This window comes from Danio rerio, chromosome 1 (assembly GCF_049306965.1).
Source record: "Danio rerio strain Tuebingen ecotype United States chromosome 1, GRCz12tu, whole genome shotgun sequence".
Classification (NCBI taxonomy): domain Eukaryota; kingdom Metazoa; phylum Chordata; class Actinopteri; order Cypriniformes; family Danionidae; genus Danio; species Danio rerio.
The window spans coordinates 43,007,942-43,031,217 of NC_133176.1; the positions used below are offsets into that span (position 1 = coordinate 43,007,942).

At 37.3% G+C, this 23,276-nt stretch overlaps 2 protein-coding genes across 18 annotated transcripts in view; one reads left to right on the forward strand and one right to left on the reverse strand.

Annotated features, from left to right (window-relative positions):
• The window catches only part of sod3b (superoxide dismutase 3, extracellular b), a 92,180-nt gene that overhangs the window by 7,397 nt on the left and 61,507 nt on the right, over positions 1-23,276 (forward strand). For 8 of the 16 annotated variants that reach the window (XR_012407288.1, XR_012407307.1, XR_012407295.1 and 5 more), the window contains 2 exons: positions 11,905-12,082; positions 20,595-20,701. The gene's annotated coding sequence lies outside the window, so the exon portion shown is untranslated. The remainder of the gene's footprint in view (positions 1-11,904; positions 12,083-20,594; positions 20,702-23,276) is intronic. The other 8 variants (XR_012407304.1, XR_012407284.1, XR_012407298.1 and 5 more) reach the window with 1 other exon arrangement.
• stox2a (storkhead box 2a) overlaps positions 1-23,276 on the reverse strand; it is a 74,483-nt gene that overhangs the window by 4,005 nt on the left and 47,202 nt on the right. For both annotated transcript variants that reach the window (XM_001922863.9, XM_005160006.6), the window contains exons 2-3: positions 9,379-9,531; positions 4,099-6,592 (exon numbers count right to left, since the gene is read on the reverse strand). In XM_001922863.9, the coding sequence (XP_001922898.4) occupies positions 4,099-6,592; positions 9,379-9,531 (2,647 nt within the window). The remainder of the gene's footprint in view (positions 1-4,098; positions 6,593-9,378; positions 9,532-23,276) is intronic.

Here is a 23,276-nt window from a genome sequence, read left to right on the forward strand (position 1 = left end):
TAACAAATCTGTTATGTTTAAATGCACCAGAATACATCACACATTCACTGAGAAATGGATCAGAATATTCATTTTCAAAGTGGGGTGTACTCAATTACACTGAGCACTGTATATGTCCTCTATGTTTTTCAGATAATAAAAATGCTCTATTAAATATTTACATTCAAATATTGTCATACATTTACATGGAACAATTACAGTTATTGCAATATGTGGACAGCAATATGAAAAATACAAACAGTTGTTTGACATAGGTAGAAATGTAATATTCTGGTAATTGTCATTTCAAACTGGTTTGCAGGATTGTTTAGCTGTTAAAATAGCACTTATGACCAAATGACAATAACAAATGTGTTCACCAGTCACACTTCACTGTTGGGTTGCACGGTTTACTGGTACTATGTAGTATCCTGATACCATGGCTCTAAAATACTGGCGGTGCCACTGTAGTTTGTAAGTGGTAGTATCGTCATTAACGATTTATATACTATACATAATGTTGAATGTGGAAATCACTAAAATTGCTCACAAAATGCTCACATAGTTGTGCAATTATAGACTATTTTATTTGAATAGTCTGTGGAGCCCTTTAGGTTGGAAACTGTATAATTCACGCCTTTTATGGTAGCATGTTGCACATTTCCGATGCTTCAGTTTGAATCTGAATCAGTTCATTTCTGCTCCTATCAATATGATTTGGTTTACAACAACCGCAACAATCTTCTTACCTGATAAGAGTGAAAAAAAAGAAACAATACATAAAGGAAACACTAAAACCATTTTTGTCCACTCTTCATAAACCCTAATTTGGTTGGGAAAAAGCTCTTTTTGTTACAAATTTTATTTGGATAATTTGTATCTTTATTTTAATGTATTTTTTTTGGTCAGTTATCTACAAAATAAACAAAAAGAATGAATACAGTTTAGGTGAACTGACATGCAAATACTTTTTTCAATAATAAGGGATAATTCAAATCAAGTAGGCCTATTATAACATAAGTTATCGTATTTCTGACCATTTTCTTTTTTTTATGGATTTGAGTTATGAATTACAGTATCGGAACATTACTTGGTATCATGATACTTCTGCTGGCATAGTATCGTAACATGAATTAATGGTAACGCGACAACCTTACTTCATTGTAAATATATTAAAAGAAGTAAGTCCTACAGGTTTGGAATGACACATTGTTTAGTAAATGATGACATTTTTGTTTCTTTTGTAAGCAACACCATGACCCCCTAGATCACTTAATTTAGCAAAGCAGTTATTTTAATTTGCTTTGGAAAGATCTTTCCCTTTTTGTAACTGAGGATGTTGATAAAATACTTTTCCTTACTATGTTTTATTAATTACAAAATAGAACCTTTACATTAAAATAAATAATATATCTTCTTATCCTATTAACAAAACTTTATATACATAAATGTAAATTTACAAACCAAAAAACCTTACTGAAAAGCAGAATTACTTTAAAGCTATTTCTAGCTCTTTTACAAAAAAGGCTTTAAAAACAACTGAAATTTGTAAATTATCTAATCTTTCTTTAATGCAGATGTGCACAAACATTTTCATATGAAGCACCAAAAAACAAATATCATTATGAGCCGTGGGCCGAAGATAAATGTACCAAATTGTATTACATTAAGGTTGCTATGGGTAATTTCCTACTTTATTTAATAATATTTAAAAATATTATAATTATTATAACAAAAAAAACATTACTTTAAATTGTATTAACTGTTATTAACTAACATCTCTGCTTTATTGTGTGATGTATATACCCCTTCAGTTAGTTTTTGTTTTCTTTTTCAAATTTTTTTTTTATTTTCTTACGTTTCGCATAATAATAACTATATTATAACCATTAATTAATAATTCTCATATAATAATTAAAAAATATGACATTTTTGCAGTAATAATCTTTTAAATAGACTGCTCAGAACCCCGAGAGAATCTTTTTCACTGCTGTATAGAGAAACGTGCAAGTTATTTATTTTTTTTTCTTGTCCCTCTCCGTGTAATTGCATTACTACCACACATCAATCACAAACTAAATGTGTCTATGCACTACAGCCATGCTGGTGTTTTTCCAGGAGCCGTGGAATGACATCATCGTTAATGTGATGAGTCATCCAGAAAATAGTGAATGATTGGGCGTGCGTGTGTGTGTGTGTGAGTGTTAGAGTAAGTGACGGGGCAGCCGGGGGTATTAAAATTGCAGATTTGTGGCACTTGTGTCTCGTAAGCTTTTTAGAGCCATTAATACAGAGTAAACTCTAAATGTACAGACTGATGTCATGGGGTGGACAGAGCCCAACTCTTAGATAAAAGTCTCCAAACTTGAGTGAGGTTGGCATAATGATCATTCTCTATGTGACGCTACTAAATATCCAAGGCTTTTTACTTTTTATGATCAATACATGGTACTGATCATATAAAGGCAGTAAAATACACTGAATTTATAGACTCACAGTCAGCAAATTCAGCTTAAAACACATATATGCATCATATGATTATAAACATCACCGGCAGAAAAATTACCGTTAGCAATTGCGTGAAGTTTATGGATATTTTCTACTATTATAATAAAACACAATGCATTGCTAAATTCAAAATACAGGTGGAAACTAACAAAGTTTAGTGGCTGGGATTTTACAGATTTTCCCTGTGATGTAAATGTATTGTATTGTAAAAAAGTAAAAGCACATGTGCAGAACATGTAGGCTCTCTCGGTTATTCTACCCCTGCCATATCTCTCTGAATGAGTCATACAGACACAAGGGGTCTATTTTTAGCTGCTGAAAAAAGTCCTCACCCTCTCACTCATAAAGGGCTTCTGCTAACACATACATAGCCCTGGGAAACCCAGTTAAAGGCTGTCTGCGCTGGTTTGTGGCCTTGTCAAAGAAAAATGGGATAAATCATGCTTTACACCACAGTTGAAGTTGGTATATGAAAATTGCGTTGTATGCTAATATTATGTGTCTCAAATGAAAGATATGCATCATAGGTGAAGTTAAAACACTGTGAGATATATAACTATATATCAGGGTATCCGCCAGGTCTTAAAATGTCTTAAATTAAAAAATAATTTGGTCTAAAAAAGTCTTAAGTTCACTGAAATATTGTGTTGTATGTCTTAAATGATATTGAATAGTTCTTAATTTTCCTCTGTTTAAGTAAAGCTACCCAATTGGGCCGACATTCATCCAATCACCAACAATCCATCTTAATAAAATCAGGGTAAGAAAACTAAAAACAATTACACAATTTCCTCATGATAATAACAGAGCAATATATCCCTTTACATTATCTTCCATTCATACAAAAAATATTTACAGAAATAAAGGGTGAGTAGACATAATATAAATATGCATAAAACTTAAGGTTTTATAACAGAAATACATTAGGGTGAATAGAAGTTATACTCAATCAATTTAGACTAAAAAAGCCAACAAATATATATTTTTGATTATTTATGTTATTGCCTCCACAATAAATATATTTTTAACAATGTTAAACTTGTCATTTTAAAAAGTAAGTAATATTATGTTGAAAATAGTGTATACAACTAGAGTTTTCTTGTTTTGACACATTAAAGTAGTTCGCTAAGAAATAATTACATTTAATTTTTTTGTGGCAGGCAAAAAAATAATAATAATAAAAAAATACATCCCCCCAACCGGGCCATTATAAATTATCATTAGCGTCTAGCCCTGTATAAGTCTAAAATTTCATTCATATTGGTATTAAAAGGGTTTTAAAAAGTCTTAAATTTGATAAAAAAAACCTGATATATATTCAGGACTGGAGTTGAGAATCACTATTATATAAATAATATATATGTCCTATCTCTTATGTCATAGACATATATAATTATGCTGTATTAAATGCAATCAAAGTTCATTTTGTGGGGACATTAGTAATTAACGAAATATTTCATTCAATATTTATGCAAAGTGACTTTAGTAGTAAGATCATAAATAAAAAGTATGGCAATAAATAAATGCATTGTACACATGCTCACTTTGAACATATGGCACCTAAATTTATCCTAACTTGTAGGATTTTCTTTCTATGGAGTGAGTACTTACCGAGGGGAGTTAAACCCACTGTCTACAGTCACACTACTGCTGTCCATGCTGTCCAGCCGTGCCGAGTGAGCTGACTTCTGGCTGTTATTATTCTCGCTCTCCTTAGGGCTAAGCAGAGTCAAGTTGGTCTCAAACTTCCGCTGTAAATCCCGCTCTTTCTCTCGTTCTAGCAACCACTGCATGGTCCCACCACCTCCACCACCCTCACCAACTCCTGCCCGCACCTTTGCCTCTGTTGGGGCAGCCTCTTTACGGGAGGTATCCTCCACCTCCTCCTCATCGTCATCATCTGACACGTTGTAATAATCAAAAGCAGCTTCAGATGTGGAGGGAGCACCCTGTTCTGTGCCTGTAGGTGCTGGGGCAGAAGCAGACAAAGCGGTGGAGTTAGGTGGCTGTTGGGTCTCCAGAGTGTCAAGGACCTCAGATGATTTCATGTGCGGAGTCTTACGCAAAGTGCCTGACTTTGAGTAGCCACTGTCTACATAGCTCACAGTCAAAACATTGTGTGGCGGTTTGAACAAAGTGTCCTTACTGAAAATCTCTTTCCTCTTGTCCACCCCACCACCAGTGCTACCACCGCCTCCCCCACCCCCTGGATCAGTGTTGTGTTGGTGCTGTATCAAACGTCCATTGGGCATAGGCTCAGGTGTCTGGCTTGGTGTGGGTTTGCCAGAACCATTGTGCCCTTTGGTGGAGGAGTCCTCTTTGTACTCCAAGGGGTGTGGAGAAGTGAGGTGCGGTGTCTGCCGGTCAGCTGGAGAGCCCTTGCGGATTCCATCAGATGGGGTTAAAGTGTCATGGTCAGATTTGCCCAGAGGCAGCGGGGCAGTTAGGATTGTTTCATTCGATGTATTGCACTGGAAGTAGTCATCAGCCAAAGGCTTTGGCGATAGGGCCTTCAGGTCACTGTACGCTGGGAGGCTGTCCCTACTCTTATTCCGTTCTAGAGGGCTGCAGAGCCTTGATTCATCCAGACTCATTTTGCCCATATCAGTTACAGACATTTCAGAGCTGAACTTGGCAGCAGAAAACATGATGCATGAGTAGTGCGGTGCCTTTTGAGAGGAGGCTCTAAGTGTCCCATCATCGGTATAGTAGCGGCTTCTGTCATCTGGACTGCGGTCATAATCCTCAGCTGTGCCAAGCGTGGAGCTCCCACCTCCCAGGGGGCCCTTGGAATTGTCCATAGAACGGGATCGTTCTTTAGCCTTGTCAGGCCGTTCGTTGCGTGACTTGCGGTCCTGAGTGTGGCTGTGACTCCGGTGCACTCTAGAATGTGACGTCCCACGTGAAGGCTCTGGGAAAGGCATCTCCGTCCGCCTCTTTGCAAGCTCCCCTGAAACATCCCACTCCGGGGTAACAGGAAAGTGTGACTCAGCAATGTTGGGATTGCTGTGGACAAGGTAAGCACCACCACCTCTGCGTTCCATCGTGTACATTCCCTCTCTAGGTGAGCGTACCAGAGAGTGACTAAAAAAACGGTAGTCCCTCTCAAGGCTGACTGCTGGCAGGTCCAGATTGGAGCCCTCAGACGGGTCTCCCCGAGAAGCCCGTGTCTTGCTGTGCGAACGTGACTTCCCGTGTGGCACACGCCGATGGCCTCGGCTGCGGCGGCTGCGGGCGCTGTGCTGTGCAGATGAGTTGGCTTTGCAGCGCTGAGCTCGCTCCTCTTCCAGCCGCTTCATGACAGCTGTATGACGAGCCACATTCTCCACCGTCAGGTCTGGGTTGATGCGGCGGATGATCTCCATCTCCACCTCACGAGGGATTGCTGCAGCTGATGGCGTGTCTTCATCCCTCAAGGGCCACTCCTCTGGAGGGAACTGTGCTGAAAAGGTGGCAAGCTGTTTGGTCTTGTCCTTTTTGAAGCTCAAGCGGAAGAGCTTCAGCCCAAACTTCTTAGACTGCCTCTCACTACTGCCCCCACCACTGCCCTCCTTCTTCTTGGTCAGTGTGTCCGTTTTGTAAGAGAAGGTGGCGGTCATGGTCTTGCTCTTGTCGGCGGGATCAGGTGGATGCTGAATGGCAGGTGGAGGGGGTGGGGGTTGTGGGTATGAAGGGGGATCTCCTTTGGGTTCTTTTGGGGATTTTCTTTGAATTGTGGAGGTATGAATGCTTGGCACCTCATCGCGGTAGGCATTATAAGAGTCGCAGTGATTTTTAGGGTTAGGCCTTTCTCGTACACAGCCAGAGGTGGAGGGAGTGATGGTTCCAGATTGTGGTGATGTGCATTGCTGTTGAGGTGGTGGTGGCTGCTGCTGCTGTTGTTGAAGCTGCTGCTGCTGCTGCTGTTGTTGCTGCTGCTGCTGTCGCTCTGGATGCCGCTCATCCAGGTGGTACCACTTGCTGTTGGTGCGGATGAGGGAGGGAGTAATGAAGTAGGTCTGTGGAGTAACAATGAAGTAACCTTCTGGTGTGGGGTAGATCTTCCTCTCCCGAACCAACATGTTCAGCGTGTGCCGCAGGATCTCTGGACTTGGAGTGGGTACACCTTAAGGAAATAAAACCACATGTAAATGTCTTGTTTATAGAACAAATTAAAGTGCTGACACAACTATCTATTTTGCTGATAATTAATAATAATAAATCTTAAATCAATCATCAATACTAGTTACATTCTCAAAGAGGACGTTCAACAGACAAACACTTAGATTATGGGAAAAGCATTTGGGGGGGATAGCAGTTTTCTGCGTTCATGTCGATGTCAGCATTATCCAGAACAGCTCTGATGTGCCACAAGTAGGATTAACCCTGAGTAGGTGTAATAACACAAATAACTACGGAGGGGCCAATCAAAAGAAGAGCATTTGGTTGCTGATTTATGTCACCACCAATCATGACACACTAGCCATTACCTCATCTTTCATCATCAAGTCTGTAAGCCCTCAGTGTAATAACAAGGTAAAAACTGCCATCGTGTCACTTACCAAATGAGCCCTTTTTGATAAGATTTACTCTCTATATATATATATATATATATATTTATATATATATATATATTTATTTATTTATTTTTTTTTTTTTTTCACATATTATTTACAGTTCCAATTACACATTTTAACTAACAAACTTAACACTGATTTGACTGGTCCAAATAAAGGTGAACATAATATTCACAGGTTATGTCAGATAAACAAGAGAATAGAAACTAATTGATTTTACAATCAATTAATTCACTGTTATGAATTAATTGTCATAAAACTATTCAGATAAATGTGCCACTAAAATGCCACTTTAAGATAGACATTTCATTTGTGACATGTCTTTGTGTTTATTATCACATGCGCAAACTAAGTAAACATTGCCTGTAGCTCACAGACAACGAACAACAGCATTGTAGACTCCACTACAGGGTACATGGTGTCCTCGTTGCACTCAAGTCCTCACTTCACCCAAATCAGCTTTTCAACACTCTCAATCACAGAAACACACACACAACGGATAAAGGAAGAGATAAGCTGTAACTAGTCAGGGTTAAGTGTTGCCTGCCATTACATCATACAGTGGTAGTTGCCATACCAACATGACGCAACCCAGAGCCTCTGTTCTTTTTTTTCCCCATTCCTTCTTTAAGGGAAAGCAGACTGACTCCATTCAGTTGAAGTTTGCACACCTTGCACTTTGATTGACTGATTTCTCTGAACAGAGCTGGACAATGTAGGGTGTACAACAGGGCTATTCTACAGAAATGATTGTAGAAATGACTGCGTAAAACATTTGCTGGATAAATTGACGGTTCGTTCCGCTGTGGCGGCCCCAGATTAATAAAGGGACTAAGCGGAAAAGAAAACAAATGAATGCATTTACACTAGTTTTATTGCCTGATACTGTGTAAACCAATTTAAAGTATTCATGCAGTTATTTTACATTAGATTATTCAATTTCTAAACCTGGATACTTTTAGACTCCGCAGAAAAATCATAAATCTTGTAGTTTGTTTATTATCCAAAACATCCAAATAATTCTAAAAGAATAAAAAAACAGCTATTTAAATCATCTGACGCAATTGTTTTGATATAGCAATATGGGCTCTTTTTTAACGAACTAGGTGCAAAGTCTAAAGCGCATGGCGCAAAATCATTAAGGGGGTGTCCGAATCCGCTTTTGCTATTTTAGGATGGAAAAAATACACTTTACACCCTGGCAAATGGTCTAACAAGTTTGTGCTTATTCTCTTAATGAGTTATGTGTGTGTTTTGAGCATAACACGCATTAAACCAATCAGAGTCTTATTTACCTTACCCTTTAAGAGTCAGTTGCGCCATGGTGCATTTGCTATTTAAATGGCGGACTTTGTAAGATCAAAAACTGAACATTCCACTATTAGCGAGAAAGCAGTTAAACAGACCATCTGCCACACGAGGATAAAGAACAAGCCTCCCCCATTCGGCCTCTTGACTTTCTCTTTACTTTTACTCTTTACTCCTTTACTTTTGTGGAGTACGGAAACAGTGGAAACTCAGTCACACATAAACAATAAATGAACAATAATAACTCTTATGCCCCAAATAGTGATGCATACATCTCCAAAACCCGACAGGAGGATAAATATAAACTTGTTTTTATTAAAACAAACATAAATATACTTATGATAAGTAATACTACTAAAAATAATAACATTTTATAAATGCAAATTTTCATAAAAGCCTCCTGAGATTAAGATATTTTTATATGTAAAATATTTGCGTATTGCTGTACATCCTGTGTGTATTAAGTGTTTGGACCTGTATAGGCACATAACTAACAGGCTCTGTGCTGGACTTAACACCAGCTTTCAGTTGATCAACGGCACGGTCTATTTCAGTTCTTCAAAATAGCAACGCACCAACAATGTGCCTTAACACACCTCCCTTATAGACCAGCACAGCCATGACTCCACAAAGTGGCGCAAATGGATTTGCTATTTAAATAACATGCCGCAGAACGTGAAAATTAGGGTTGCGCTGCTCTGAAAATAGCAACAAATCATGCCAAGCACGTCTTGTGCCTTATTGTGCCGGGAGTATGATAGGGTCCTAAATTTCACAGAAAAACGAAATATCCCAATATTACAGTTTATCCAGCCCATTTTCAGTTTTACAGCCCAAACCTATAATCTAATATAACAATGCCAAAAAATTGTGGCTATTGTCCAAAAAGCAGTTTATTAGGCAAAAACTTTTTCCGACAAACATATTTTTTGACAGGGTGACACTTGCATGTGTTTTTAAACAATACTATGTGTATTTACAGCACTAAAGTGTATATTTGTGTTAATAAGTGTGTATGGAGGGCTACCTGGGAAGCAGGTGGCAAGGTGCTCCATCAGCGCATCTTGTGTAACAGGCTTGCGGGCAGAGTTCATGGCTGAGATGGCCAGACACAGAATCTCTCCCAGTGGGATGAACTGAGACTGACTGATGGGTGACATACTGATAGGAGATACATCGCCTAGACAGAAAGACAAACACACAATGCAATGTTCAGTCCTACTTTCCTAGAATTTGTTTGTTGCATTACAAAATGTGGCAGTGATTAAAAGCAAGCATACAGAAGAATTTGTGAAATCAAGATGCCTCCAATAGTATTAATGTGGGACCTGTAAAGGGAAAGGAGGAGATTGAGGCCAGGCTCCAATACGTTCACAACTTTACTATGAAGGTTATTCAGGGTGTGTGACTGCATGTTGCCAAATGTGACCTTATACTGACGACTCAGCAATAAGCCCCTCTGCCTGCGTAGGCAGAAAGACCCCAGGCCATGCGTCAATATTGATCCCAAAATGCCCATGCATATTGGATTTAATAGAAGCACAACACAGCAAATCAAACATGTTATATACATAATTCACATAATACATCAGAGAGATTTTACATTCACACTTTTCCTTGGTAATTAAAAAGCTCATACATTGACTGTTCAGAAACTTTAATATAGTGAACATAATTTGTGTTATTCACTGTGTAAAGTGAATTATTAAAACAATTAAGTAATTTCAATTTTCCCATTAAACATCAAATGCTTTCATATTGTTGTATTGCTCATATTTCATTTGCACTTTTCTCTGAAAACTGCTACAGCACAGAAAAGATCCCTTAGACCTACTTCCAGATGGTAATTCAAAATACATATCTAATAACATAGATATGTACATACATAATTAACATATCTTTTACATCATTGGCAAAATTGGCATCATTTTGTTCATAGTTCATTGTACTTTTGTAAGAAATCTAAAACACAAATGTTAAGCAAGTTTGATATCTTTAACATAATACCAATTAGTGTTTCACTGGTCATTCAAATAAACATACAGTTGAAGTCTAAATTATTAACCCCCCTGTTTATTTTTTCACCAATTTCTGTGTAATGAAGAAGTTTATTTACAATTTTCTGAACATAATAGTTTTAATAACTTATCTCTAATAACTGATTTATTTTTATCTTTGCCATGATAACAGTAAATAATATTTGACTAGATATTTTTTAAGACACTTCTATACAGCTTAAAGTGATATTTAAGGCTTAACTAGGTTAATTAGGTTAACTAGGCAGGTTAGGGTAATTAGGCAAATTATTGTATAATGATGGTTTGTTCTGTAGACTATCGAAAAAACACAGCTTAAAGGGGCTAACAATTTTGACCTTAAAATGTTTTTAAAACATTAAAAACTGTTTTTATTCTAGCCAAAATAAAACAAATCAGACTTTCTCCAGAAGAAAATACTGTATAGAAATACTGTATAAAACTAAATTCAGGGGCGGGGGGTTGAAATTTTGACTTCAACTGTATGCCCTGCACTATTTGCAGAAAGCTAAACTTTCATATTAAACACTGAATGCTTTCATATTGCCATTTTGTTAATATTTCTGATAGAAAGGTTATAACAACATTAGAGCAACTTTGATATAATTAACCTACTATTAAAACACACTACATTATAAGCAAAAATGCACATCAAATGTTTTCATATTGTCATATTTTAGTTGTGCTTTTTCATGAACACATCGTGAACAGGAAACGCAGAATATTTGCTGAATGTCTGACTGACATAAATCACATTTTTTTTTCCCAGTGTAAAAGATACAAACAGTATGAGGTGAGCACTGAGTCAGCATTATTTAGACCCCAGCTGGATGAGCAAAATTAATATTATTATGGATCATTTTTATGCTTATTAATATACAAAATAAGTAAATTTTGGTTAAAGGTGTGAAATGACACACAATGTATAATCATAACCATAAAATTATACACGTTAGCTGTATTTATTTAAGGAGAAGTCTTAGCTGATTAGCATTAGCAATACAACACACAATAAGACCAGTGTTTCGATAAGTACACTGAACACCACAACACATTTCAAGATAAATCATATATTTTACATCAAGCTTACAATGTATAAGACTGAACAGCTTTTTTAACCTTTAAATATGATGCTATACTTCGCTACTTAGCTCACCATGCTAAAACAAACCATAAAACTGGTCCGAGTACAGCATAAAGGGCAACAAAGGGTCTGAAGCTGCGCTGCTAACACTGCAGGATGCAGATAGGATGACATCATCCACACAGAGCTGCTGCTCTCCCGGTGTGTGTCTGTGTGTGTTTGTGTTTGCAGCAGGCAAAGGACCAGCACTCATATCCCAGCCTGTGTCTTACTGTTCAAATCGAGTCTGTACAGACAATAATGTCTAAATGACTTATGGAGTATTAATAACTGTCAGGGAAGCTACTAGCCTAGCGCTGTTTTTGTGAGCTATCAGCATGCTAGAGTTAAATTCAGATGCTTTCTATTCTGTATTTTATTGTCTTTACTTTAGTGGCGGGCGTGAGGACATGAGAAAGAGAGAGAAAGAGAGAGCAGGACGGAGGGAGGTGCACAGAAACCCCTCCCTCAGCTCCTATGCTGCAGCCATCAGAAAAGACGCCTCTGACGACGGACACTTACCCAACATGTTCCACTCTACACAAAGACACGAGAGGTGTGACCAATCACAGGCAAGCTTCATGCACACCTTTTTTTTACTCTCATCCAGCACTGCTCACTGGCACACACACACAAACACATATACACACACACACACACACACAAATCATCTTGCTCTACCCTTTTCTCTGTCTGTCTTTCTCTCTCTCACACATACACACACACACACACACACACACACTAGTAGGTGGCCTGCTGAATTGGTTGTTATGGCAACGCATCCCAGTTGCTCGCTCTTATTCCTCAGATGTGAGCTACTCCAGGATTTCTCTCTTTCTCCTGCTCCTTTCTGCTCTTCCTGTCTCCATTCCTGCTCTTGTGCTTCACACTCTCTGTCTTGTTAATGAAAAATTGAGGAGAGCACGCTGACTGCAAGACTAAGCAAAATCTGCTCAACCACAAAGACCCTTTAGGTAAATAACCTCTATTATATACAGTACAACCAGCTCTTGCTATATGCAGTATTTAAATATGGGATGAATCATATAGGTGTTTTTTGGAGAGTAAATGTAAACATGATTAAAATTCATTCATTCATTTTTTTTAGCTTAGTCCCTTTATTCATCAGAGGTCACCACAGAGGAATGAACCACCAACTATTCCAGCATATGTTTTATGTAGCGGATGCAACTCAGTACTGGGAAACACCCATACACACAAATTCACACAGATTTACTACAGCCAATTTAGTTTATTCAATTCACCTATATCGCATGTCTTTGGACTGTGGGGGAAACCAGGCCACATAGAGGAAACTCGAGGAGAACAAAATGGTCCAGTCGGAACTCGAACCAGTGACCTTATTGCTAACCACTGAGCCACCATGTCACCCCATGAATAAAATATTGGTGATATTTTTTCCACAAAATAATTATTGGTAACACTTTAGTTTAAGTGCCATATCCCACTATTAACTACTGGCTTATTATTAAGATATTGGCTGTTTAATAGTGCTTATAAAGAATGATATTATTATACTTATATATATATATATATATTTTGTATGTAGTAATGCGTATAATCATATCAACAAGACAGGACGTGCGCAAAGCAACCGGGATTAAAAGATCTGTTCAGCGCTCTGTGATCATCAGTCATCAGATGTGATCAAGAATCAATTTTACAAGTGTAAAACGTTTTTAAAACAGTGCATGTTTGTAATGAATTGTAGCAATTTTACCATTTTTATTTTATCACCACAGCCGCATGTCAGTACAATTATTAAAGAAGTTGCTTCAATCCTGGTTTGAAGATGTTAAATCAGGTTTATTTTGTACATTAACATAACGCAGCAGTGGATATTAACGTGTATCCTGTCACATTTGTCGAGCAAAAACAGTGCATAGTTAAACGTGTGCTGTGTGTGTGCTGTGTGTGTGTGTGTGTGTGTGTGTGTGTTTTGGTCCAGGTACATAAACTCTTAAACTAGATAGATCACAGGCCTTAAAACATGTAAATGATTAACTTTTGCTTTATTATGGTAAAAATCTTCCTGGTCAACTATAATCCTAATTTAACATTGCAGATCCTGTGATATGACTATTGCGGATGCACACATTATGATATAATGATATATTTCGCAGCCCTACTGTTAATACTTCTCAGCATTTTCCAATGTTTATTCAGTTGTTTACCAGATACTGATCATCTTCAAAAGACCTCTGAAAAGAGTGCTGAAATTCTCCAATCTCCACAATGTGATCTGCTGCTTTTTAAAGTTTATCATTCCATCATACCCATCATTTACTCACCCTCAAATGTTTCCAAATCTTTATGGGTTTCTATACTCTGTTCAACACAAAAGAAAATGTTTTGAAGACAGCTGAAAACCTGTAACCATTGACTAGTAGAAAATATTTAAAAAGTAAATGGTTAAAGATTTTCAGCTTTCTTCAGAATATCTTCTGTTATGTTCAACAGAATAAAGAAATTCATAAAGGATCGGAACAAGTAAAGGGATAACAACTTCTGAAAGAATCAAATTTTTTGGGTGAACCACCCCTTTAAATGCACAAGCCCTTTTGAATGCATTCTGGTTGTCATCATTTATTTATTTTATCGTTTATCAGCTGATAAAGGTGATCCCAACTATATTGTCACTATTACAGCTGTGCTCTTGACTCTATTTTTGTTTGCATTCATTTTCTTTTCGGCTTAGTATCGCTTAGGCTTTATTAATCTGGGGTCATCACAGCGGAATGAACCACCAACTGATCCAGCATCTGTTATTATGCAGCGGATGCCCTTCCAGCTGCAACCCATCACAGTGAAACATCCATACACACTCATTCACACACATACACTACGGACAATTTAGCCTACCCAATTCACCTGTACTGCATGACTGTACATGCACCCGGTGGATACCCACACCAACACGGGGAGAACATGCAAACTTCACACAGAAATGCCGAACCAGCGACCTTCTTGCTGTGAGAAGAACGTGCTACCCACTGCGCCACTGTGCGGCCTATTTTTGTTTTATAATAGAAAATTATAATGAGAAATCATTTGTTCTTATCTTACACTTATTATCCTAGGTTTAAAAAACCTTAAAGGGATAGCGCATCTAAAAACGAAATATCTGTCATCATTTACTCATCATTCACTTGTCACAAACCTGTTTATTTTTTCTATTGAACACAAAATTAGTTATTTTAAAACATGTCAACCATTAACATCCATTGTATTTGTTTTTCCTGCTGAGAAAGCCAATGGCTACACGTTTCGAACATAATATCTTCTCGTGTTTAATAGAATAGCAAATAGTGAAAAAATTTGCATTTTGGGTAAACTATCCCTTTAAGACTATTCTGTCATCTATAAATATGACTGTAACTTTAATGTTAAAGAAACTATTTAAGTGATATTAACGTCTTAACAGCAGGAAGGTCACTGGTTCGAGCCTTGGCTGGGTCAGTTAGCGTATCTTTGTGGAGTTTGTATGGTCTTCCTGCGTTCGCGTGGGTTTCCTCCGGGTCCAAAGACATGCGGTACAGGTGAACTGGGTAAGCTAAATTGTCCGTAGTGTATAAGTGTGAATGAGTGTGTATGGATGTTTCCCAGAGATGGGTTGCGGCTGGAAGGGCATCCGTTGTGTAAAAACGTGCTGAATAAGTTGGTGGTTCATTCCGCGGTGTCAACCCCGGTTTAATAAAGGGACTAAGCCAAAAAGAAAATGAATGAATGAAATTCCTCACATTATTTCTCTTTAAATATCAGAACATTCAATGCAAAAACGTCAGCTTACACATACAGCTTTGACATACATTCACAAACAGGTCTGCAAATAAACTTGAGCTGCCTATAAAAACAGCATTAATCCTTATGCTCAGTTTTGGGTCTGAGAGAGGGATTTTAAAAACTCAAATTACTACCATTTTAGCATCATGATGAAACTTTATATTTTATTCTAGACGGCACAGTGGCTCATTGGTTAGCATTGTCGCCTTACAGCAAAAAGGTTGCTGGTTCAAGTCCCAGCTGGGTCAGTTGGCATTTTTTGTGCGGAGTTTGCATGTTTTCACCATGTTGGTGTGGGTTTCATCCGGGTGCTCCAGTTTCCCCCACAGTCCAAAGACATGAGCTATGGGTGAATTAAATAAACTAAATTGGTTGTAGTGTGTGTGTGTAAATGCAAGAGTGTATGGATGGTTCCCAGTACTCAGTTGCAGCTGTAACAGCATCTGCTGTGTAAAAACATATGCTGGATAAGTTGGCGGTTCATTCCGCCGTGACGACTCCTGAAGGAAAATTAATTAATGAATGTATTCTAATTAGATAGAGAGAGAAAGAGAGAGAGAGAGAAAGAAAGACTTTAAATACGCAAAAACCATTTCTATGGATTAAATAGTGTACATTATTTGAACAATTTTAGGAGTAGGCTTTGTAAGTAGGGTCCAAAACGCAAAACTAAGTTAGCCTTTACAGAACTTTCCTTTTTATAATCTTTCTCTGTATGAAAAATGGGGGAAGAATTAAATTATGTCATATTGTGCACTATAGAATATAGCTTTGAGTCTGTATGCAAGCCAACTCGTGTGGCTGCAAGCACTACTGAGGTGACGTCACCGCTCTGGGCATAAGCACTTGACAGAAAGGAGAAAAGAAAGAAAGAGAGCAAGAGAGTGAAACAGAGAGAAAGAGAAGACAAAAAAATATTTACACTTTTTTTAAACTTAGAATCTACTTTTTTTTTGTTTATTTAAAGTAAAAGTTCACCCATATCTGAAAAAAACTCATAATTTGCTCACCCTTTACTTGTCAAAAACCTGTTTGAGTTCCTTTCTTCTGTTCAACATACAAATGAAAATGTAACTATTGACTTCCAATCTTCCATAGTATTTGTTTCACCCATGTAAGCCAATGATTACCAGTTTCAAACATTCTTCAAAATATCTTTTGTTTAACAGAAAAAAGAAACCACTTGACAGTAAATACATTTTCAATTCCTTTTTTTAATCTGTGAAAATCTCGTCTGTACTTTGAGAACTATTCACTCACAAAACCCTCGTTAAGTTAAATTGTTTGGTTTGAGTATCATTTTTTCAAGCTTGTTTCCTAGCATGCTTTGCTTCAAATTCTAGGAGTAAATGTTGAAATGAATTATTAAATATTTATGTGCAGCATAATATAATATAATATAATATAATATAATATAATATAATATAATATAATATAATATAATATAATATAACATAATATAATATAATATAATATAATATAATATAATACAATATAATAAATATAATATAATATAATATAATATAATATAATATAATATAATATAATATAGTCAAGGAAAGAGTTGTTAGTGTTTACTGTTCAGTTTATGATTGTTTTCAGATACATTTTAAACTAGACCCTTTGGTCAAGAAACAATGACAATATTAACAATAATTATTCTGCATTTTTATGTCAGTTTTTTATTGTGGCTTGCATTTGAGATGATAAAATGAAGAAAAAATAGGTTTTAAAGTTCCAATCCAAAAGTAATACACTACTTCAAGTTTAAATAAATAATTCATTCATTCAATTTCCTTTAGCTCAGTCCCTTTATTTATCAGCAGAATGAACCGCTAACTTATCCAGCACATGTTTTACACAGCGGATCCCATTCCAGCCTCAACCTAGCACTGGGAAACATCCATACACACTCATTCACACACATACACTACAGACAATTTAGCATTCAATTCCCTTATAGTGCATGTCTTTAGACTGTAGGGAAAACCAGAATACCTGGAGGAAACCCACACCAACACAGGGAGAACATGCAAACTCTACACAGAAACACCAAATGATTGAACCAGCGACCTTCCGGCTGTGAGTGCTGCTCAATAGATAATTATTAACATCTATTTTACAATATGCCAGCATGCTTACTAATAAAAAAGTGAGAAGCAATCCTCAAGCGCACACTTATCTTCTGTATACCAGACTTTGAGAGATGTCACAATCATAACCTTCAGAAACTCAGACAGAAGTTTGACTGAGGCAACACTAGATGGAGGCAGGAATCCAAAATGTCCAAAAACAAACAGGAAAAGGGAGAGCAGCAAAACAAGTCACTCTGTCTTGAATATTCAGCACATTTCGAATATCAAGCAGATGCTCGTCCAAACTGTAGCATTCCATCTGCAGCCTGATCTGCTCACATGGTTAATACCAGTGTGAGATAATAAGGCTGTTGTTTTATCCTAATGGTTACCTGAACACAGTCAATCAATTGGGAGGTCCAGCCACACCAATGTCAGAAGATGGAGATCTGGTCACCTGAGTAATCTCCTTGGTGATCTATGATGTAAACATCTCACATTTAGTGGGTGCCAGTGAATAGGGTTCAGTGGGGCGCAGATTTGTAACCTGTTTGATATGTAAAATTCATGCACGTGGCCTTGTGGGTATATTTTAAAACTTGATTCTTTGATGATCCTTTTTGTGAACATTAATTCATTCATTTTCTTTTCGGCTTAGTCCCTTTATTTATCTGGGGTCGCCACAGCGAAATGAACCGCCAACTTATTCAGCATATGTTTTTACGCAGCGGATGCCCTTCCTGCTGCAACCCATCTATGGGAAATATCCATACACACTCATTCACACTCATACATTACGGACAATTTTAGCCCACCCAATTCACCTATAGCGCATGTCTTTGGACTGTGGGGGAAACCGGAGAACCCGGAGGAAACCCATGCGAACGCAGGGAAAACATGCAAACTCCACACAGAAACGCCAACTGACCCAGCTGAGGCTCGAACCAGTGACCTTCTTGCTGTGAGGCGACAGCACTACCTACTGCGCCACTTCGTCGCTCTTTTTGTAAACAAACATCTTAACTAAGTAATCACACACCATAGATAAATACACTTTATATCGCATACGGACCCTGAGCATGCGTCAGTAGTGCCGGCACATTTGTACAGTGCTCCCAGGACAAATGTCATTCAACCACACTAGTTCACTTTTATTGACTAAAGCCAATGTGAAGATGCTGAAGAACTTTAGCACTGTGTAGAGGTGTAGTAACAAGCAAACAAAGAAAACAAAGCACAAAGGCAGAACATTTCATAGGTAAGATTTCGTTTTTTACATTTTTATATGTCACAAACGTTTGTGCTCAGCAAGGAACATTATTGATGATAATACAGTCTCTTACTGCCCTAATCATAAGGAAAGTAGCACCAACTCACACTAAATACTAAGCTTATGATAGTTTGGTTGAATAAAATCAGCAAACAATGTAAATGAAATTCACAACAAGCTGGCTGCGGTGCCAAAAACGTGTATTATTGTCGGCTAAGTAAACGAGTCGTTCATAATGGAGATTTATTCACAAACGAATCGCTCCCTCTGTTAGAATTAAAAGTGAAAACAGGAGAGGGGGTGTGTTTAAGAACACGAATTAGATCAAATTAAATAAGTAGGGAGGATAATACATTTTCATGCACACAAACACACACTCTTTGTCTGCAATGCCCGTGCACTCACTAATCCATCGTTGTAGAAACATTATGTAAAATTATAATTTCCATAATTTAAAAAAATATTTGCATCCTGACCACCGAGAAAGCTCCCGATCAGATATATATATATATATATGTGTGTATAAATGTGTATATATCTCTGGCTCTGGATGGCCAGTCCTCCACTGCATCTTGGTCCCACATTCATTTCAAAGGAGCGCTACCCTGTACTAAAATGGTGGCTCTATTAACGCATTCCTTTCAATAGACACCAATAGCGTGGGCGACATCTAATGTAAATATCTATGATCACACAGGCAAGAACATAGACTCATTAAAACTACATATCTTCTTCTTTTCCCAAATCGTTGATCTTCTTATGAAACCTCAAGCTTCATCTGAAGGAGTGGATGGAGTGAGTGTACAAATGTGATGCAACTTTCAATGACTGACACCACTTGGAAATAGGGCTGGGCTGAAAAACGATATTATATCGAATCGCAATAAAATTTATGTTAATGACAACGATTTCCTCATGTGAGCAAGGTTTCCTCTGGGTGCTCCGGTTTCCCCCACAAGTCCAAAGACATGTGGTGTAGGTGAATTGGGTAAGCTAAATTGTCTATAGTGTGAGTGTGTGAATGAAAGTAGATAAATTGGTGGTTTATTCCACTTTGGCGACTCCTGATTAATTAAGGGACTAAGCCGAAAAAAAAGAATAAATAACAATGATAAGCTCTAGACTTTTTCACTCTATATTGATCTAAGAGCCAATCACAAAGCAGAAATGTGCAACAATGGAAATCTAGCAGTGTGTTGATATTAGAGATGCACCGAATTTTCGGCCACCAAATATTATTTCCCACTAAAAATAGGTTGTTTAATGGACCCTCTAATTTTTGTGGCTTCAGTTATCGTTGGGATACTCTTTAAAACATTTAACAACTGATATCGAAATATATATTGTCATCGTTCAATATGGAGAATAATTAATCGAGATTGCATTTTTGCCAGATCGCCCAGCACTACTTGGAAATATAATCAATTGTGTTTATCTAAACAATGCAATAATTCATCGCAATTCTGTGATCATCTGAGTGTTGCTCTTCTCTGGTACGTCTTGTACTTTGTTAGCTCTACCTCTAAAAAAAGTACAAAGAAACAGTAAGAAAGAGAGAGAGCCTTTACCTAAATCCTCCCAGCTGCCCACTGAACGAGAGGTGACCTCATTTTTTTGTGGGAGAGGACACAAAAGATTCGTCTCCATGACAACAAACCTGAAAAAAAAATGTTTGCTTGTACACACCAAATGTGGCCAGCGCTACCCTTGGAGCCCTATTGTATAGGCCAAGCTTTCCACTTGTGCTGTGGTGCTGTTCACTCTGGGAAGAGCTGCAATAGTTGAGACGCGGATCAAGAGCCAAGTGCAAAATCTAAATCTGACAGCCAAATGGCCGAAACTGTGAATCACTTTAAACAGAGCCTCAAACAAACTGTGTGTGTGTGCGTGTTTAAAAACTGCTAAACTAACTTGAACTTGTTGTGACATCTATAGATTGCTGCTCTCTGGTGATTTTGAAGTGCTTCTTCCAAAACCATGTTTCACAAGAGTTTCACATGCATTCCACATACTTTACGAGTGATTTCAACATGTGATTGCAGGTAAGCTTCATGCCCTTTTTTACCCATTAGGCTTTCTAGTAAGCATAATTTCAGTGAAACTCTTTTGTAGATTGTTAAGTCAGTATTTGAACAAATGTTAAAAGCAGGTGGAAACAGAGCCTGAGGTAGACCAACATTTTAGTTGCCAAATAAAAAATGATGAGGAGCCACATGTTGTTTTATGTAATATTGCAGTGTTCGTGATAAACAATTTATTTGTGTAGGTCAATATAGATCTATATATTGTTCAAACTCAGTCCTGGAGGGCCAGTGTCCTGGAGAGTTTAGCTCCAACCCTAATCAAGCACATTTGAACCAGCTAATCAAGCTTTTAGTAGATATACTAGAAACTTCCTGGCAGGTGTGTTGAAGCAATTTGGAGCTAAACTCAGCAGGACACCGGCCCTCCAGGAAAGAGTTTGGACACCCCTGATCTATATATTCCACTTTATCATAAATATATAAAATTATTATAAAATAACTTCCCCTCACACATGCAACACGTTTTTCTCTTTTCTGATGTGTTTACTGGCACGAAGATGGCAACAACTTACAGGCACCCTGATTTAAAAAAACAAAAATCAAATATATATATATATATATATATATATATATATATATATATATATATATATATATATATATATATATATATATATATATATATATATATATATATATATATATAATATTATATTAGCGAACACAGTGGCTCAGTGGTTAGCACTGTTGCTTTACGGCAAGAAGGTCTCTGGTTCGAGTCGGTTGCCATTTCTGTGTGGAGTTTGCATGTTCTCCCTGTGTTTGTGTGGGTTTCCTCTGGGTGCTCCGGTTTCCCCCACAGTCCTAAGACATGCGCTATAGGTGAATTGAATAAATTAAATTGTCCGTAGTGTGTGTGTGAATCAGTGTGTATGGATGTTTCCCAGAACTGGGTTGCAGCTGAAACGGCATCCGCTGTGTAAAGCATATGCTGGATAAGTTGGTGGTTCATTCCACTTTAGCATCCCTTAATGAATAAAGAGACTAAGCCAAAAGAAAATGAATGAATAATTATAATAAAAAGCATATTTTATATAATACTTTGAATTGGCTGTGGAATGCACTGAAATTTTACATCAAAATGAAAAGTCCAGTTTAGAAAGTTTAGAAGACACCAAAAAGTGTTTTGAAAAATGTAAGAGCCTGAGCAACCTTTAATTAATTTGGTTTAAGTGTATATTACAGCAGTTCAGAAATCAAATTACAGATGAGCTTCACATCAATGGTCCCATAAAAAGAACTCGTAAAAAAGAACATGACACCTCTACTAAACCTAACACAAACACACAGACTGTGTCTAAAATCGCATACTTCCATACTATATAGTATGCTAAAAACTGTATGCGAGCTGAGTAGTATGTCTGAATTCCTAGAATAAAAAAAAGGATGTGAGAAGTTCCTGGATGACTTTACTACTTCCGGCAAGATTCTGAAGTGCGCATCCGATGCACACTGTGCTATCCCATGATGCATCACAAGCAAATTTATAAATAGGAGTGAAGCGACGTAACTGACAAGGGTAGGTTACGTGATCATGGCAAAATTTGAGTCCATTCATACTACTCACATTCATACTGTTTAGAACTTACTTTTCTAACAATCGAGTAGTACATTTAAACTCAAATGCAGTACGTGTAGTAGGTACTGCCATTTCAGGTGCAGTACCATTCCTAAAATCTCTATTTTGATAAATGTGGTAGTGTTAAAGCATGCTGACTAAAAGTCCAAGATCATCAAATCATTTTTAACCTAACTTTGTATTAAATATGTTAGTGCACAATCAGGGTAATTTGACCATGTCCACTTCCTGTGAAGTGATTTACAGATGTAAATACATTGCCTACGCATAACCAAAAACTGCAATTAAATTGCATTTGCTGAAGCAACAATGCCGTTTTACCTTGTTTATGTTTATTGCAAGGCTGTACCAGCTCAGCTAAAGTTTACAAGTTAACAGTAAAACATAACATTGCACAAGAAACCTTTGTTTATACCCAGCAGGCACACAATGTCATAAGATGTTAATATTAGGTTAGATTTAGGTTGTGACATTAGGTGACCAAAATTCAACGTCTAACCAGTGTCAAAGGACAATGTTATTTTGACATTCAATAACAACGTCAAATGATTTTAGGTTGGCTTTAGGTTGTGTTGGAAAGTTACCAAAATCTAATGTTGAGCCAACATCTTAAACCAGCTTCATTTTGATGTCAAACACTGACATTTACTCATCAGGTATGGCAAGCAAAATCTAACGCCTTATAGGCATCAGTGTGGTAATTTCCACTCAAGGCAAGCTGTAACATCATTAGACATCGATATTTGATTTTAGGTTGGACTTTGGGTATTGACGTCTGCCTGACGTTGGGTTCTTATGTCAACTAGATTTTCATTTCCAAACAAAATGCAACGTCATGTTGACGTCTTGTGCCTGTTGGATGTATAACTGAATTAAAAGTTGTTTGTGATTTACTGTCTCAAATGTTCATTCAAATGTGTATCATTTGGAGTTTTCCAACTCTTCTCATTTAAG